Genomic DNA, 19,678 nt, shown 5'->3' with positions numbered 1-19,678 from the left:
TGGTTAAAAACAAAACTACACTTGAATATATCAAACTAAGTGGTGGATAAAAAATAATTCTAGTATATCCCAACATAACTATTTTCAGTATTACCAATACAGTCTACTTAGTAGTTCTTATACCCCTATCAAACAACCCTTAAAGTTTGTAATTTTATGCCTCTTCTTCCTTGTACTTCGCCTTTCTCCCCGTCATGTTTAAATTACAATTCAATGCCTTTGGACATCTAATTTACACAATTAATAGATAGTGTATAATTTATACTAATATACATATATTATACATGTAATATACGTATAATACACACACACACACACATAAATATATATATAATTCAAGCTTCAAGCTTCAAGCTTCAAGTTGATCTTGTAAAAAATGACTTAGAATAAAACAAGGCTATTGGAACATCCAGAGATTGTTCCTTAAGCGGGAAGTGAAAGGCATAAAAGCAGGAAGGCATTGGATAGATTTCCGAACATTGAGAAAGATATGAGGCTAGCTAACACATACAAATCTCTCTCGACGGTCCTTCCGTAAGTAACTCAGTGAGAAGTATCTCAGCGACCACTTTCTACGCCTATCAAAGAAAAGGGATAGACCAATGTGGGTTCCAAACCTCACCTTGACTTCGATTCGAGCGAATTTTGAGTAGAAAAAGCCAATGAAATGGGACCGCGAAGACAACCCACCACTGAAATTTGCTTTGCTCTCGCTCGGCTCGCTCCCACCTGTCTTCGTCCCAATATATATATATATATATACACATAATATACATTCAAATATATAGTGTATACTTCAATCATATTTGATAAACTTAATGATCTAATGTCATATATTAGTTGCTATATCTAATTTGCCTTGAATCTGTTCAGATAAAGAAATTTTAACCGTAGGAACATGACTAAACATTATCCACGAACTTCCACAAGATAATCACATCTGATCACAAAGAGATAACGTTTTGTTAAAATTCCCTATATAACATTATAAGTCGAAATAATAAAATGTATAAACTTGTAAAAATGTTTTGTTAGGAATCAAGTTTTGCTATAACAACAGAATTCGGAATGCTATATGGCTAATACACGATGAAGGGAAAAGAATCTCTCGTAACTAAAATAACTTTTATCTAATATATTTAAAATATATTAAAATGTACATAAACTTGCACTGAAACCAATTTTAGAATTAAAATATTTTTATAATCAATATATTTTTAGTGTAAACAGTTTTAGGGGCATTGCATTTTAAAAGAAAATTAAATTTATCAGCACTTTTTGCTAAACACATCAATTGCTTATTTTTAATTTAAGCACTTTTAGTGTATATGATAAAATACGGGTACAACAAGAGTTCAAATGAGTCAACATAGGTTCTATTAAAGTGACTGATAGAAAAAGCTTATTTTCAATTTCTTTCAAATAAAGGAATTAGTTTAATGTTGAATTGGTTCATCAAACGAGTTTGGATGTAGGTGCAATTTGTGTACGGTTGGATTCACTTAGCCTGGTAGAGTACCCTTTTGAATAATAGATTGGGAGTATATGAAGGCTTTGTAAATAGGAAACGATTTAAGGTGATTACGATCAATTCAGTTTGAGGTAAGTTAAGACTTTAACTTTAATGAGATATCTTTTCCAATTAAATGAGAAATGCAGTATACATACTTGCGAGTAATGTATAAGTGATGTATGTGATGTTGTGAACACGACTGACCAAGTTGTTGGGCTTGAGGCTAATCCACAAAGAGGCCCAAGAATTAGACAGCCCAATACTTGTTTTGCTTGGGATCCAGGTTGAGTAGACTTTAAATAATGGTTGTTATCTGCGGTTTTTGGAGAATTAGGCGTATAGTGAAGAAACAATCTTTTCCTCTCATCTTCTCTCTAGAATCTTAACTTCTCATCCCCATTCTTATCTCTATATTTAGTTACTTGTTATTTCAGTACTTCTCTTTGTAATTCAAGTGTTGTTATTGTAATTTGGCTATCTTATTATATAATGTTTGGATAATTGTGTTGAGAATTCGAGTTTGTTTCATGTGATGAGTGCTTATACGAGTAAGTAACGATTGACATGTTGAGATATTTAGTTATATGCTAGTTCTTCCATAATTTCTTGACTGCTAAATGATTAGCTAAACATGCTCTACTTTTTGAAAATATTGTTAGCATTGATTTTCATGCTAGCATTTTGTCTCAATTTTTCACGTACTCCATACTACAATGGTTAATTTCATGCACTATTTATATGCATATTTACTGCATATGTGACTCATGCTTACTTCGTAAGTTGAGTTCATGATTCTATGTGACACTGACCCCCACTCAGACAGGAGGGAATTACTTGGATGATAAATATTTCCAATCTTAAGGTTGTGGATTCGAGTTCAAAGGTGGAATAGCTCCATGGGTGAGTGGTGAAAAAATAAAAATCGAGTGACAATAATATAGCTTGATGAGTTCATGTGATTCGCGACTTAGGTGCCATTGTGCCAATGTTTATTAACTGGTTATGAGTGCGGATGTTGATCTATCCCCCTATAGTCACTAATTTTGAGCTTATCAAGTAGTGTGCACAATTTCTCAGCCTAGAGATAGCTATCAGAAAGCAAGCCAATAAGATAATGATGACTAGCCTTTGATCGAAGATTGGATCGATATAACCTTAAAGTTGTTATTTTCTGAAGTGTTGAGATTATATTAATTGTACAGGTTAGAGTTGGTACTTTTAAGATTTACCCTTGTCACTATTTTGTTGGGGTCCATCGATTAAACATATAGGATATGTGTTGATTTTATACTCATTCTACATTTACTATACTTTCTATGAGTTGTTTGTCTGATCCACAACACGATGGACTTGGATCCATTCTATTTTATATTTGGATTTTTTTATATTATTAATTCCTAGACAATGTATTGAGTTGCTTCTAACTTATAGACTTACTTTATAGATGTTCTTGACTTATATTGTAATTATCAATTGTCTTTAAATGCTTTTGTTTCTGTTTTTTAAATAAAGGAATCAATTTAATATTAAATTGGTTTGCCAACTGAGTTGAGGTGTAGGTGTCATTGTAAATTAAATATCTTAGGTCATGATAGCAGGGAGATTCAGATGTATCACAAATACGTAGCATTGATTTGATTAACTAGGTTAGAGTGACGGAATTTTAGTAGCTCAATTAGTTGATTGTTTGAACTTTCACCTTATTGATGAGGATTCAATTCCTCACGTTGTAATCGCCATTCCATTTTCTCCTTCTCCTACCCCAGTTTTATGCACTACCCACACAAAGTGCTTTCCAAAATTCTACCAAGTATGAAAAGACATTGAAATTTCACTAGTCAACCTGCAGAACATTTTTATCATCAAGGAAATATAGCATTGGGATGAGGCAACAAATTGTTGTCTCAAGAAGGTTATTCCCTCCGTCTCATATTAGTTGATCATTTTTCTCTTTACATGCATATTAAGAAATTGTAAATAAAAAATAATTTTAATAATTTACCTCTTAAAAAACTTTTTGAAAATTTTACAAACAAATGTGAATACTTTCAAAAGCATTAATTGCAAGGTAATATAAGAAAAAATTTAATACTTTTCTTGAGTAAGAAATAACTATTTTTAGTAAGATGATCAATCAATATGAGCTACAAAGGGAGTATTAAACTTTCGTTCAATTATAGATTTTGAGGTTAGAGCTTGAAGCTTGAAATTGACTTTTTGAAGTTGTGAGATTTGAAACTTGAAATTGTGTTTGGATATGCATTTTACTTGGGAAAGTAATTGAAGTTTTTTGAGTGAAAGTAAAATTTCTCTCAAAAACTGATTGAAAATAAAATTTTAAAATCTAATCAAATTTTACGGACGTTTATATATTTGAATATATATTTTAAATTTTGATCTAAAATTAATCATGATGATAGATAAATCATTCATTAACCTTAAATGCACATGAAAGGGAGAGAATTATTATAAGATGAGAAGTGGATCAAAATCTCCAATTGATATCATAGAAACATTCCCCTACTTTTTCGCTTATTGTGGGAGTAACTTTCACATAAAATTCTTCTATTTCCCTTTTGATTTCTTTTCGTTTTTATTATACTTTAAAGTAGACCACAGTCCACACCTATCTAATAAAGTACTTCCTCTATTTCATTTTGGGTGATAATATTATTTTTTTTGTCTATTTTTAAAAAAGTAATATATTTTATAGTACAATAATTTTACTTTTGCTAATGATTTATCACCATATAAATTTTAAACATAAATTTTATATACTCAATCAAATTAATAATATTTATTATTTACATGAATAAGGACAAAGGAAGTACAATAACCAGAACCCAAACATAGGCATCCACCTCAGCAAAGGAACATAGCGATGTTTGCTTGGTGACGCAACCACACAAATAAATAAATAATTATTTTAACTTAACAGAATACTAAATCTTAATTCTTAAATTAAGGATATTACTAAATGTATTAAAATATTACTTAATTTTATGGTCTTAAATATATTATATAGAAAACTGAAACTAAAGAATTGCTAAAAAGAAACATTCACATTAAAACAAATTAAAAAGAAAAATACATAAATAAATTAAAACAAAGAAATTAATGAATAAAGAGTCAACACATTGGCCTTCATCCAAAAATCCTAATGATTTGAATCGAAGAATCAACATGGCTTATAATACTCTTCCCTTTCATATTATGTGATAATTAATTCAAAAATACTTTTTTTAAAAATATCTTATTTTAAACAATAATTAATATAGGTGTTAACACTAAATTATTTTTAATTGAATAGTATCTATTTAATGTGATTTTTTAGTTATATATTAAGAAGCTACATAGCTAAATAAAGATAAACTTATTTTTAAAGAATATCCTTTCGATTATATAAAAAAATACTTTTCAGATCAATCATAAAAGAGATGCTTTTTCTTAATACAAATATGATAACAACAAAGAACACGAGGGTGGCTTCTTTTCTTTAATTAATTAATTATTAATAGTGATTAGTATTAATAAAGAAATAAAATGGGTCACTGTTTTTTTCCTTTGGTCACACAACACGAGCTACTACAGAGTACAAGTGGACCTTAGTTTGTTCACAAGGAAATTTATAAATTAATAAAATAACATTTTTAATCCTTTGTGTAGTTAATGTTATATTCTAATTTTAGTTCTTATGTTATTAAACTTAGTACTTACCATTATGGACCTTCAATTGTATTAGGTGAGGGACTTTGATTTTTCAACTAATACACCCCTAATTAAATTAATAAATTGTTAACTTCTTTCGGGGGCAATTCTAATATTTAATTTATTTGATAAAGAATCCCGTGAAAGTAAACAAATAAAAGCAACAGTTAAAATTCGAATATAATTAGATCCTTCATTTTTATATGTTCACTGTATTGAAAATAATTTTCACTTTATTTTTTCATTTCAGCATATATTAAGATTTTTTTCTCCATGTCTTACTCTTTAGTATTATCTATTTTTTAAATTACTTTTCAAGATTTAAAATAAAATATAAATTAATAAAAAATATTATAACAAATTATTCATATTAATTATTATCATATTATTTTTAAAGAATGTATAAAATCAAGACAAATAAAAGCAAACAGATAAAATTTTAAAAGAAAGAAAGAATTTGATAAACGCTCTTATTCGACCCCAATTACGTTGTACTAATAGTTGCTTCAAAACGAGAGTAGAATGACTAGTTTTCCCCTTGAAAACTATTCTTTATTAAATTTTTTGATCACCAAATTGTTATTCAAATCTTGTTATAACTATTATAACATGTATTATAATGTGAACATATATATATATGAATCAAACATTATGTTAACAATATTATTATGTTTTATGTGAAAGATAACAAAAAAAAAAAACCAACAACTAATATTGTATAGTTGATTACTATTTGCTAATTGGAATTATACATGTTGAGAATAGTTGTGCACGGAGATATACGTTATTAGTAATGCAGCCATGGATTAGATGATAATTTATTGTGTAAAAAATAATTATTTGTTATATAAAGTAATACATAAATTTATTTATTCTCAACCATAACTATATAACATGTATTATAATGTAAAATAAATATATGAATCAAATATTATATTAGCAATATCATCATTGTTTATTTGATAAAGAAAACAACCAAATATTGTATCACTTATATATATAGTTATATACTCTCCCAATCCCAACCAAATATTGTATAACTTATACAGTTATGCTCCCCCCAATTCCATTCTATGTGACACCGTTAACTTGACATGGTGTTTAAGAAAAAAATAAAGATTTTTTAAATTTATTGTTTAAAACAATCCTAAGATATTTGTGAAGTTGTAAATCACTTCATTAAGAGCATAAATGAAATTTTAAAGTTGATTTTTTTAATTATAATAAGATGACATTCTTTTTGGAATGGATTAAAAAAATTGTGTTTGGTATGAAGGAAAATGTTTTCCTAGAAAATGGTTTCTTCGAAAATAAGTTGATTTCTAACTTATTTTTTTATGTTTGGTTGGTGAGTGGAAAATATTTTCTATTGTTTGGTTGGTGATTAAAAAATACTTTCTACTCCCATTATTCCTAATTACTTGTCCACTTTTGAATTTGTACATCTATTAAGAAAACAATGATTGACATAGTGAGTTTACCATTTTACCCCTATTAATCATGAAGTGGATGAATTAAAAAATTAAGATTTTCAAGAAGTTCTACCCTTTTCAAAAGTAAATAATTGAGGGTATAATAGGTAAAAAAAAATGTCCTTTCTTGATTTGTCAAAATGGACAAGTAAAAAAGAAAAATTGGATAAGTAATTAGGGACAAATTAAAGTGAGTAGAAAATATTTTTTAGGAAAATAATTTCTGACATGAAAATCAACCCTAATAACTAATTCAGGACACGACCCAGACTTCCGACTCGAGACTCGGCATTCGAACTAGGACTCGATCTCAACCTTGACACCCGAACCGGACTAGACCTCGACGATCGATCCAAAATCCAACCTCGAGACTTGACCCTGACTCTCACCTGAGACCTAACATTCAAACTAGGACCCCACCCCGACATTCAACTTGATCCCAACATCGACATCCAACTTAGGACATGACTTTGACTCCCTACCCGAGTCTCAACATTCGAATTGGGACCTAACTCCGACCTCGACACTCAAATCAGGACGCGATCCAGACGACCAATTCAAAAATCAACTTTGAGACCTGGCCCAAGACCTAATCCCGATATCTAAATCCGAACACGATCGATTAATCCAGAATCTGACCTCAACACTAGAATCGAGACTTGTCTTCCGAAATGGGATTGATTTTTTTTAATGGGGACTCGAGCCCGACTTTCAAATTGGAATCCGACCATACCCGATTCGGGACCTGGCTTTCAAATAGAAATTTCAAATTTTTTTAAAATTTTTTTTTATCTTTTTCTTTGTGAGGGGGATGGTAGTAGGGTCAGGGTAGACGTGACGTGTAAAAAAAATAAAATTTTAAAAATTTTAATTTCTTTTTAAAAAACAAAGTTTTAAATATATTTTGGTTGGTTTGGGGGGGGGGGGGGCTTTAGGGGTCGGGGGAAAAAATCTGTTTTTGTAAGAAGGGATGTGTCAGGGGTAGGGTGCGGTAAAAAAAAACTGAACTACTTAAAATTTAAGTATTTTGCGAAAACAAAATTTCAAAATCTTAGTTTTTCCTGATTTTGGGGTAGGGGTCAATTTTTAAAAAAAAATCAACTTTTTTAGAGGGGGAGGCTTGGGATTGGATAGAGTGAGGTAGGAAGAAAATTGTAATTTGAGGTTGGAGGAGAATATTGAAAAATGTTTTAGAAAAATTATTTTTCTTAAATTTTAAAAAAATAAATTTATTTGAAAAACAATTTCCAAAACATTTAGATCAACCAAACACCAGAATATTGGATACTAAACACACCCTTACCTGATTTGACGTGCAAGTTGCTATCTTAAATATTGATATGGATATATACATTTTGAGGGCTTACATCATAAAACATACATAAGCCTCTTGTTGTCATCACTCTCACCGTCCAACTTTTTTCCTTATTAAATCATTCTTTAATTTTGTGTTTTCTTTTTTACAAGACTTTTTCTTTAATTTTCTTTTAATTTGAGGCGGCTAACCATTTTAATTTGCATCATTATATTCCTTCCGCGTTTGACTCTTTCTAACTAGTGATGGAGTATAATATTGTTTTAAAAGATATATTTTGATTTTGTAATCTGTTTATATATCTAGTTTAGTTTAATTATGTATTATATATTTACATCTAAGAGATTTTTGTTCTTATATTTAATAGATTTTTTTAAAAAAAGTTATTGATTTTTTAAGTGACCATGACAGACCAGACTAGACAATCAGTTAATGGAATTTTTTTAAATTGCCTAGTTGAAGGGACACTGTTGTACCCTTAAATTTTGATTTAACTAATTCAATATACTATATACTTTAGTATTTATAGGGGATGGGAAAAAGAGGTATAAAAAATATAGTAGGTTGTACATAATACAAATAAATAAATAAACAAGCTAGCTAGCTAGTGTACCTGACCATATATCTATTGTATATTGAACAAATTTGACAAATTAAATAATTATGTCATACAATAGAATTGATACGAGAATATATATCAACTAAGTGTTTTAAAATGCGGGGCATGATGCGTGACGTTTTATACAGTATGGAATGAGACGAGACGTAAGTTTCGAGATACGAGTGTATGTCTTATGGATCTACTAGGCGTAGTCTCAGGTATATATATTCAATTTTATAATTTTGTTACTAGGAAAATAAGTAAAAATAAAACTTCCAATTATTTTACAAATAACTTTTAATAAATAACCTATAATATATAGAAAAAAATATTATGAATTTTATTTGAGAAAGGTATTAATAACCAATAATGTAGAAAAAACTATTACAATTACTATTTGAGAAATATCATTACACAATTAAAAAAATATATGATTTAAAGCAAAAAAGGTTAAAAAACAAAAACCAAGGTGTACGTTTTTACGCCCAGGGAAAATAACGTTTTTACGCTTGGAGCTTACGCCCCAAAATTCTAAGACTTACAACCTATGTATCTACGTCTTCAATTTGTGCCCTAAGTATTTTTGATACGCCCCGCCCCAAAACTCGCCCAAAAAAAATATTTTTAAAAACACTGTATTCACTCCTATATAAGAAAGAGTTTAAATTTTGTACCCGGTCAATGTACAAAAAAGTTATGTATATTCTTCTTCTCATATACTACTTCATTTCCTATTTTAATTTGCTCTATCCTATGGCAAGTAATGATAATGTGAAATAGAACAAACGAAGTTATGTATATTCAATTTTAAAAAATGATTTATAATAGCTAGCGTCCATGCAAAAAAATAGTATTCTAACTGGCCACCATCAACAAATTAAATTACCATAATCTAGTTGTTGTTCTACAAGCATGCATTAATTTTGACCACTTCCATGTCCTATATTATAACTACAAAACTTTTCAGTTTTCATCTTATTTATTTCTCGATCACAACAATTTAAGTGGCATCTTTCGAATTTTGAAAGTTAATTAATGAGTTTTTTAATTGCGACATTTTCAAACATTTTTTCTATAAATTTTATACAACTTTTATGTAAATTTTAAATATATAAATATAATTTCAAAAAACATAAAAATTTCATCCCCAAATTCTGGATCAAAATAATAATAAAAAATGATATGTAAAGCTTTCAATTTATTCAACATATAGAACTTTGTGTAAGCACTTCCTCTCTATCAAATTGCATTTACTTTTATCTATGATTTTTCAAACTCAATATAACTTGATCTTGTTATTTAATCATGTCGGATACAAAAATATATATACTCACTATTGAATGGTAAACAATGGCTAATCGAAACCATCATGTACGATAAGCCGCTAATTATCATAGATGAATTCATGATTTAAACTTTAATTTATAGGTTTAGCCTTCAAGTATTGAAATCACTAAAGTTTTAAACTTATGAATTTATGCTATTTTAGTTGATTGATATACATACAAATATTCTCGAAAGTTGAAAGTACTGAATTCAGATAAATGCTGAGATAATTTATCCTTATGTTCTACTCCCAGTACTCCCTCTCTTAAAAGTCTTAAAACACTCAGGTCAACTCCTCTCTCAAAGAATTATTATAGTATTATCAAAAGACAAAGGGATAAAGGTCTGAAAAATATTCTAACTTTGTTACGATACCAAATTTTTGGAGGACCTTTTACCCCTGCACTATTTATTAGTGTATTTTAAAGGTATATATGTGCCCATGTGGACACATTATTATTTAAAATGATGCAATATTTATGATGTCCACATAAACACATATATACCTTTAAAATGCACTATTAAATAGTACAGGGGGGGTAAAAGGTACTACTCCGTATTAAATAGTACAGGGGTAAAAGGTCCTTTTGAAGTTTGGTATCGTAACAACAATTTCGGCCAAAGTTGAAATATTTTTCAGACCTTTATCCAAAGACAAACCAATGAAAGTAGTACCCTCTTTCTAGGAAATAAGACTTTTGTTACAACAAGTGGAAAAATTTGTGTATATATAAGCCTCAATTATTTTCCCAATAGAATGTTGAAACCACATTGAATTGTGTTGAAAGTAGTAATTAAGATGGAAGAGATTATAACTAAGAAGGGGGCATGGTCTCCTGAAGAAGACCAAAAATTGAAAGATTATGTTATGAGATTTGGCATTTGGAATTGGAATCTCATGCCCAAATTTGCAGGTTTAGCTTATATCACTAATACAAATCTTGTTTTATTTTTTATGGTTAAGTAATTTGTTGTGCTTAATTAATTAATTTGTATATCTAATCGATCATGGTTCAGGTCTTTCAAGAACTGGGAAGAGTTGTAGACTTCGATGGATGAATTATCTCCGCCCTGATGTTAAGAGAGGACCTTTTACCATGGAAGAAAGAGAAACCGTCATCAAAATGTATCAGCAACTTGGAAATAGGTGAGAACTTTTATTAAAAACGATCTTAAGTTTATTTAATAAATTAGGCATAATTGTACGTACCTATAACGTATCTAATAGAAAATGTAAATCCAGATGGGCTACTATTGCTGGAAAATTGCCAGGAAGAACAGATAACGAAGTTAAAAACTTCTTTCACACACATCTAAAGAAGCATCTTGGACATAAAAATATTATTGATGCCCCGGTGAAGTCTAGGAGGGTAAGAAAACCGAAGAAAAAGGCCGCTCAAGAAAAATCTCAATTATTTGTCGATATTTCTAAAACATGGAGTAACATGAACACTAGTAATTTGATGATATCACCAATGGGTGGTTCTTCTTCACTATCGAGCAGTAGCATTATTACATTTGATCAAAATGAAAAGATTGATGAACCAAATCCGATGATTGACATGGAAAAGACGGTACTTATCTTGGAGAGCAATCCAGCTGCAACGACTCATCATCATCAATCATCGTCACATAGTAATATCGATTCCTTCGATCAATTTGTTGACACTACTTCATTTTGGCTTCATCTACTTAATGATGCCAATTAATCGTATTATTTTATGAAGAAGAATATTATGAAATGTCTATCATGGATATATATTCCTAACCTCCAATCCAAATGAGATGAAATTATTTTACCTCATTATGAAATTAATTATATGGGATTCGAGTTGCTTCTTCGGAAGATAATGCTACAGTAATGTTATTTAAGTTTGATTTATGACAAGGTTAATTTTAAATGCGTGCTTTTTGTCCCCTTATTTAATCGAATTTCAATGAATTTTGATAACATTTTGCTACTATGTTTTGTATGAAATGGTTTTCATAGCTAGGAGTTAATATATCATGATGACAAGGACTCTAGTATGAATTGTATGTGTATATTATATTATCCATCTATTGATACCACACGACAAATTATGAGCTATATATGATACGTGCTTTTTAATGAAATGTGTTGATGGATTCACTATATTCTAGTTGAATGGTATAGATCGATCATCACTTTAATATTTCTTTCCTTTCATTTTATGTGTCAGAATTTAATTGTACAAAGAGTTTTTAAAAGTAAGATTTTTCATTAAATTTTTTATTACTTTTAATCTCTAGAAGGGTGTAATGTACCGTTATGATCTTAAACATGATATGTTTGTAATTTAAAAATTATTAGTAAATACAAGTAATAGTGTTCTCTTTGTTTCAATTTATTTGTCTTACTTTTTTTTTAAAATTTAAAAAATGTTTTTTTTTCCTTTTTTTTTAATTTTAACTTTTCACATGATATATTTAAAACTATAAGATTAAATGACTTATCTTTTTTGGGTTTTCCACTAGGTCCAGTACTTGTATTGAAGCCCGATTAAATTCGTACTTTCCACTCTCCATCGCAAGCCTTGTTGGTGATTAAAGGACGTTTTGGTTACATTCTACGTATCTTTAGTTTTAGATCAAAAAATTAAAAGTCTTTTTTACTATCTTAAACTCCGTATCAAGTTAAAATCAGATAAACAAATTGAAATAGAGGGAGTATCTAATATTTAAAAGGTACTTAAGTTTTTTGGGCATGGAGCTTATACGTATTTACATATGATGTTAAGTTTCATATTTTTCTTTTTTTATCTTGAAAGTTTCATAATGTCCCTTTTTACAACTTACAAGGTATTGTTATGACATTGATGATATCGATACTATGACCTTTTAAGTAATTAATTAAGTATCACATCCAAGTATGTTTGCTAGTAATATTTTAACCAAAAGTATACGTATACTCTAATGAAAGTAAAAGAAAAACTTTAAAGAATTGAAAAAATGAAGCAATCTTTAGTTAAAGAGAAGTTTGAAATTTTGATCTAATTATATAAATCTTAGTCAAAAGGTTCAGTAGACATTTTTTTCCGTATGAATGAGACGACAAACAACACAAATAAATCTAATTATATGGGTGTGTTTGGTACAAATAAAATGTACTCTAGGGGAAAAAAAAAGGAAACTTTCAAAAACAAAATATATTAGACATCAATATTTTGGTTTGCTATTTGTATTTTTGTACTTTTTTTGCGGATTTTGAAAAAGAAATAATACAAATACAAACTGATTTGTATTAAAATGAATACATAATAGGAGGAGAATAGCGAGCGAGATCGAGAGAACGAGGAGAAAGGATTGTATTTTGTATTTATTTTGCATTGTATTTTATATTTATTTAATGCACAACTGTTTTGTATTCTATATTAATTGTATTCAAAATACAACAAATACAACTGTATTCATCTTCTCTTTGATTGAATACAATTTATACATAATATTGTTGACAGATAGGATGAATGCATATTATATTCGTATAAATTCAAATACAATTGAACAAAAATATAAATACAGTTTTTCGAATACAATTGATACAACATACAAAACTCTCACATATGTTTGATTGAATACAATTAATACATAATACTTTTGAATGGATTTCTTCTTATTTTCGGGAGAGAGAGGGTAATTATATTTCCTACTTAATACTTATAATGTACCACAACATAAGAAATAGAGTAATTGCGATTTGTACCCCTAACGTATGCATTTCTTTGTAACTTACACCTTGTCCTATTATTTTTAATGATTTGCACCCTAATCTCCTAAGTTCTTTGCGAAATCATAAAAAAATCTCCCTTTTCAATTATTTACAAGGAATAAAATAGAAAATTACATATAAAAAATATATATAAAAGTGATTTAAATTAATAATACAAGCAATACTAAATACAAGTAATTTGCTGCTTCTTTTTCAATAAAATGAAGAAGCAATCATTCATTTCTAGTACAGTTTTAAGGGTGAACAAAATCGAACCGCAAAGTACAAATTGAGTCAAATAAAAAGAAAAAAAATCGACTAATGATTTAGTATTGAAAAAGATACGATTATACTTTGGGTTGATTTGATTTTAACTAGAAAAAGTCAATACGTGACCAAACTAATCCAACATTATATATATAATTTTTAAAATTTGTTTTATACATAATTTTTTTTGTTTAAATACAATTTACATATTTATCTTTAACTTTTTCATAATTTTTATGTTTTATAACAATTTGTTAATTATTCTATTTTATTCTTGTAAATAATTGAAAATATGAGATTTTTTATAATTTTGTAGAAAACTAAGGAAATTAGGGGTGTAAATCATTAAAATTAATAGGATAAAGTGTAAGTCACAAAAGAACACATACATTAAGGGTGCAAATCGCACCCAAAGTATGATTATTAATTATACATAAATTAGATATATGATATTATTAATGTAGGAATTAGACGATTAAGTTGAGATTAATTATAACTTAAAACTAAATTCTAGGTGTAAGTTGCAACCTTAAATATTTATGTGGATATACGTTTTGAGGGCTTACATGATAAAACATACATAAGCCACTTGTTGTCATCACTCTCACCGTCCAACTTTTTTCCTCATTAAATCATTCTTTAGTTTTGTGTTTTCTATTTTACAAGACTTTTTCTTTAATTTTCTTTTAATTTGAGGCGGCTAAGCGTTTTTGCATCATTATATTCCTTCCGCGTTTGACTCTTTCTAATTAATGATGGAGTATAAATAATACTTTATTTAAAAAAAAACATGTATCCCATTTTCTTGTTGCTAGAAGAGAATCTATCAAATATTTGCTTTTGTAGTTTTTTTTTCTATAAATTTAAATTTAATTTAATTATATATTTTTTTATAAGAAATTTTCTTTTTCTTGCCTATAAGAGAGTTGAAAATTTATCTTTTTATATTCAATTTTAAAAATTAAAAGAAAATTGTATCCATCAAAAATGAATGTAAACTCGTAAACTATCGAAGGTAGCTATAATCATTCAGGTCTTATTGTGAAAGAAAAAGTTCGTTGAACCTTGAATTAGAAAGCATGCCAAATTTGATGTCTTGTCTAAGTAAACGATCGGTCAATGGAAATATGAAATGCCTAGTTGAAGGGACAAACGTGGGACAGTGTGTTGTACCCTAAATTTGATTTAGCTAATTCAATATGCTATATAAAGAGGATGGGAGAAACAGGTATAAAAAACATAGTAAGTTGTAAATAATACAGATAAATAAATAATTAAATATCCAAGCTAAGCTAATGTACGTTAATAAAGTAAAACCTGACCATACATCTAATGTATATATATTGAACAAATTTGATTAATTAAATAATTGTGTCATACAATATAATATGAGAATATATCCACTCATATATAATGTATATTGAACAAATTTGATAATTATGTCATACTATATAATATGAGAATATATCCACTCATATATGAGAAAAATTAGGAATATATACTTTGTTTCTATTTTGTTTGTAATATAATGTTTTCTTTATTTCCCCGTAGAGCTGTGGAACATTAAAACATCACTGTTTTCCCATTTATTCCCATAAATATTTTGATTGAATAAATAAAAAAAGAAAAAAGATAAATAATATCATACCAAAAAAATAATTCTTTTCTCACTATTTTAGTGAAAATCTGTTTTTTACCATGCATTTTTTCAATGAATTGATTGATTAAAATAAGTAGGAAAATCATGATCTATAACACAATGTTTGAGTCAATTCCCTAAATGGTCACCCAAGTTTGGGGAATTGCCTTGAAATATCATTTATGTTTCACTTAGGACCAAAATATCACCCAACTATCACTATTTTCCTCCAAATACACTTAAAACTTTAAAAATTTTACTCTCTCCTAGTTGGTATGCCATGCTATTAAAGTCTTTTTTAAAATAATAGACTTATTCAATTCATCAAACTCATTTAACTAAAATAATAATCTTATTATTTTTAATATATATATATATATATATATATATTTGTTTATTAAGAAGAAAACTTCATACTAAAGAATCTTTTATCATAATTAAACTTTTTTATTTTTTTATGCTATGAAAAAATAGGGTTTTAAAATATACTATACTGTCATCAATTTTAAATACTTATAAACACATATATTCAAAAAATAAATAAATTGATATACAAATCACTCATGAATGTTAACTTACATCAATTAATCATAAATTGTATAATGAATCAATAATATTAAATGTCAATTAACTACTACAATATAATTAATTGTGTACTTTGAAATTCATGCTTACAATATTATTTTTTTAAAAAAAATAGGAAGTGACTAATATTATTACTAATTTATTTCCCCCCAAAAAAAATATACTAATACCTCAAAAGTCCCCTTCTATTCTAGTTGATATGCCATGTCATTAAATCATCATTTAAAAAAAAAGAATAATAGACCTATTTAATTCATTAAACTTATGCCTCTACAAAACAAATATATAAATTACGTGAGAATTTATGAAGATTATAAAAAAAATACTTTTAAAATATCTAGTTCCTTCATATTGTTCTACCAAACAAAATTCAATGAATTTTTTTTGTGTGCAATTGTTACCTGAGAATTTTTGAAATCTCTAAGTAAATTATTTGAAAATTTTAAGTAATTTTTTTCATAAAAGTATTCAAATAAAGTTGTAAGGTTGACAAAATAGTTGGTAAAAAGGAGAAATTTATTATTTAACTTTTGTTTTTAATTTAATTATGATCAGTGATTTATATATCAATATTTTTTGAATATATGTGTTTATAAGTATTCAAAATTAATGACATTATAATAAGTTTTTTTTTAAAAACTATTCTTCATAGCATAAAAAAAATAAAAAGTTAATTATGATAAAAGATTTTTAAGTATGGAAATTTCTTCTCAATAAATTTATATATATAAAATTAAAAAACAACAAGATCATTATTTCAGTTAATTGAGTTTGATTAGTTAATAAGTCTATTATTTTAAAAAAAAAGGCTTCAATGACATGGCATGCCAACTTAGAGAGAAGGGTTTTTTGAAGTGGTAAGTATATTTGGAGGAAAATAGTGATAGTTAAGTGATATTTTGGTCCTAAATGAAACATAAATAATATTTTATGGCAATTCAATAAACTTGGGTGACCATTTAGGGAATTGACTCCACAATGTTTCCACTAATTCACAGTGGAATTGTTTTAATAGTATACCTTCATTTCCTATTTTAATTTGTTCTATCCTATGGCAAGTAATTATATGGATTAGATCAAAAGAAGTTATGTATATTCAATTAAAATAAGCTTATAAAATATAAGCAAGTGGATTAGTTTTTTTTAGATATAAGATTTTTTTTATAAAACGTGCATGTGCATCATAATAAGGTACTGGCGTCCATGCAAAAATTAGTATTCTGACCGGCCACCATCAACAAATTAAATTACCATAATCTAGTTCTTGTTCCATAAGCATGCATTAATTTTGGCCACTTCCAAGTTGCATGCCCTATTATATTTACATAAACTTTTTCTGGTTTCATCTTATCTCTATGTTATAATTTACGTGATATCTTTCAAATTTTAATAATTAAATGAGTATATTCTGGTTGTGGTCTTATACTTTAGATATAATTTATTATGAGTATGTAGTTGTAGTATCTTTTATATAGTTTTCAAATATATTAATATTATTTTGAAAAAAATGTAAAAAAATTAATTTCTGAATTTATGATCAAAATAAAAAATATAAGATATAAATCTTTCAATTTTTCAATATATAAAAATCAGTTGTCTAAGCACTTCCTCTATCAAATTGATTTTATACTTTTATCTGTGATTTTTCAAACTCATTAAAACTTGATCTTGTTATTTAATCACGTCGATACAGAAAATATATACTCGGTATTGAATGGTAAAACTTGATCTTGATTTAAACTTAATTTTATAGGTCTAATCTTTGAGTGTTGAATTCACTGTAGTTTTAAACTTATGAATTTAAATATATTATTAGTTTTTATTTTAGTGACTAATTACATACAATATTCTCAAAAGTTGGACGTACTGGTTTCTAGAAAAATACTTCCGAATTTATTCTCATGTTCTCTTATAGGGAACGTTTGGTTGGGAATCTCGAGATAAGTTATTTCGAGATAAATTATTTTACTATGTATATGTGATAATTTATCACATCACTAATATATAAATAATCTCACAAGTGCCTAATAGCTTCAACTAAACACAAGATAAAATAGTCCTATATTTTATTACTAAGATAATTGTACCTAATTATACCTTACGCTAAAAGAGGCCTAAGTCTTAAAATGCTCAGGTCAACTCCTCCCCCAAAGAATTACTACTATTATAGTATTATAAGAAAATTTAGCAAAAATAATCATCAAAAGAAAAACCAATGAAAGTAGTTAGAGAGATTGTACTACCTACCCCCTTTCTTGGAAAGAAGACTTTGGTTACATAAGTGGAAATATTCTGTAATATTATATATATAGGCCTCAATTATTTTCCCAATAAAATGTTGAAACCACATTGAATTGTGTTGAAAGTATAATTAAGATGGAGGAGATTATAATTAAGAAGGGGGCATGGTCTCCTGAAGAAGACCAAAAATTGAAAGATTATGTTATGAGATTTGGCATTTGGAATTGGAATCTCATGCCCAAATTTGCAGGTTTAGCTTATATCACTAATACAAATCTTGTTTTACTTTTTTAACGTTAAGTAATTTGTTGTGCTTAATTAATTTGTGTATCTGATCGATCATGGTTCAGGTCTTTCAAGAACTGGGAAGAGTTGTAGACTTCGATGGATGAATTATCTCCGCCCTGATGTTAAGAGAGGACCTTTTACCATGGAAGAAAGAGAAACCGTCATCAAAATGCATCAGCAACTTGGAAATAGGTGAGAACTTTTATTAAAAACGATCTTAAGTTTATTTAATAAATTAGGCGTAATTGTACGTACCTATAACGTATCTAATAGAAAATGTAAATCCAGATGGGCTACTATTGCTGGAAAATTGCCAGGAAGAACAGATAACGAAGTTAAAAACTTCTTTCACACACATCTAAAGATGCATCTTGGACAGAGAAATATTATTGATGCCCCGGTGAAGTCTAGGAGGGTAAGAAAACCGAAGAAAAAGGCCGCTCAGGAAAAATCTCAATTATTTGTCGATATTTCTAAAACATGGAGTAACATGAACACTAGTAATATGATGATATCACCAATGGGTGGTTCTTCTTCACTATCGAGCAGTAGCATTATTACATTTGATCAAAATGAAAAGATTGATGAACCAAATCCGATGATTGACATGGAAAAGACGGTAATTATCTTGGAGAGCAATCCAGCTGCAACGACTCATCATCATCAATCATCGTCACAGACACATAGTAATATTGATTCCTTCGATCAATTTGTTGACACTACTTCATTTTGGCTTTATCTACTTAATGATGCCAATCGTATTATTTTATGAAATCAAGATTATACTAATAGATAATTATGGTCTAATCTTCAGTTACATGATGAGATGGATGTTTAGTTTAATTAATGAGATGAGATTATGTTAACAGTGTATGAATTGGCTTTCATAGCTACGAGTTATAAATATATCAAAGATGACAAGGACTTTAGTATGAGTTGTATGTGTGTATTATATGATCTATCTATTCATACGATCGATCACGACGAATTATGAGC

General features: G+C 27.9%; 2 protein-coding genes across 2 annotated transcripts; both read left to right on the top strand.

Annotated features, from left to right (window-relative positions):
- The first annotated feature begins 10,734 nt into the window (after window positions 1-10,734).
- Window positions 10,735-11,644, top strand: LOC125823170 (transcription factor MYB13-like). The gene is made up of 3 exons (XM_049502592.1): window positions 10,735-10,849; window positions 10,953-11,082; window positions 11,179-11,644. Exons 1-3 carry the CDS (start codon window positions 10,735-10,737, stop codon window positions 11,642-11,644), a joined length of 711 nt encoding a protein of 236 aa, XP_049358549.1.
- Window positions 11,645-18,529: 6,885 nt separating this feature from the next.
- LOC125823127 (transcription factor MYB82-like) lies at window positions 18,530-19,454 on the top strand. Its single transcript, XM_049502549.1, has 3 exons — window positions 18,530-18,644; window positions 18,745-18,874; window positions 18,971-19,454. The coding sequence occupies exons 1-3, from the start codon at window positions 18,530-18,532 to the stop codon at window positions 19,452-19,454; spliced, it is 729 nt and encodes a 242-aa protein (XP_049358506.1).
- The last annotated feature ends 224 nt before the right edge of the window (window positions 19,455-19,678 follow it).

This window comes from Solanum verrucosum, unplaced genomic scaffold (assembly GCF_900185275.1).
Source record: "Solanum verrucosum unplaced genomic scaffold, falcon-dt-bn FXZP01000199.1, whole genome shotgun sequence".
Taxonomy (NCBI): Eukaryota; Viridiplantae; Streptophyta; class Magnoliopsida; order Solanales; family Solanaceae; genus Solanum; species Solanum verrucosum.
This window is presented reverse-complemented; position numbering and strand designations above follow the sequence as displayed.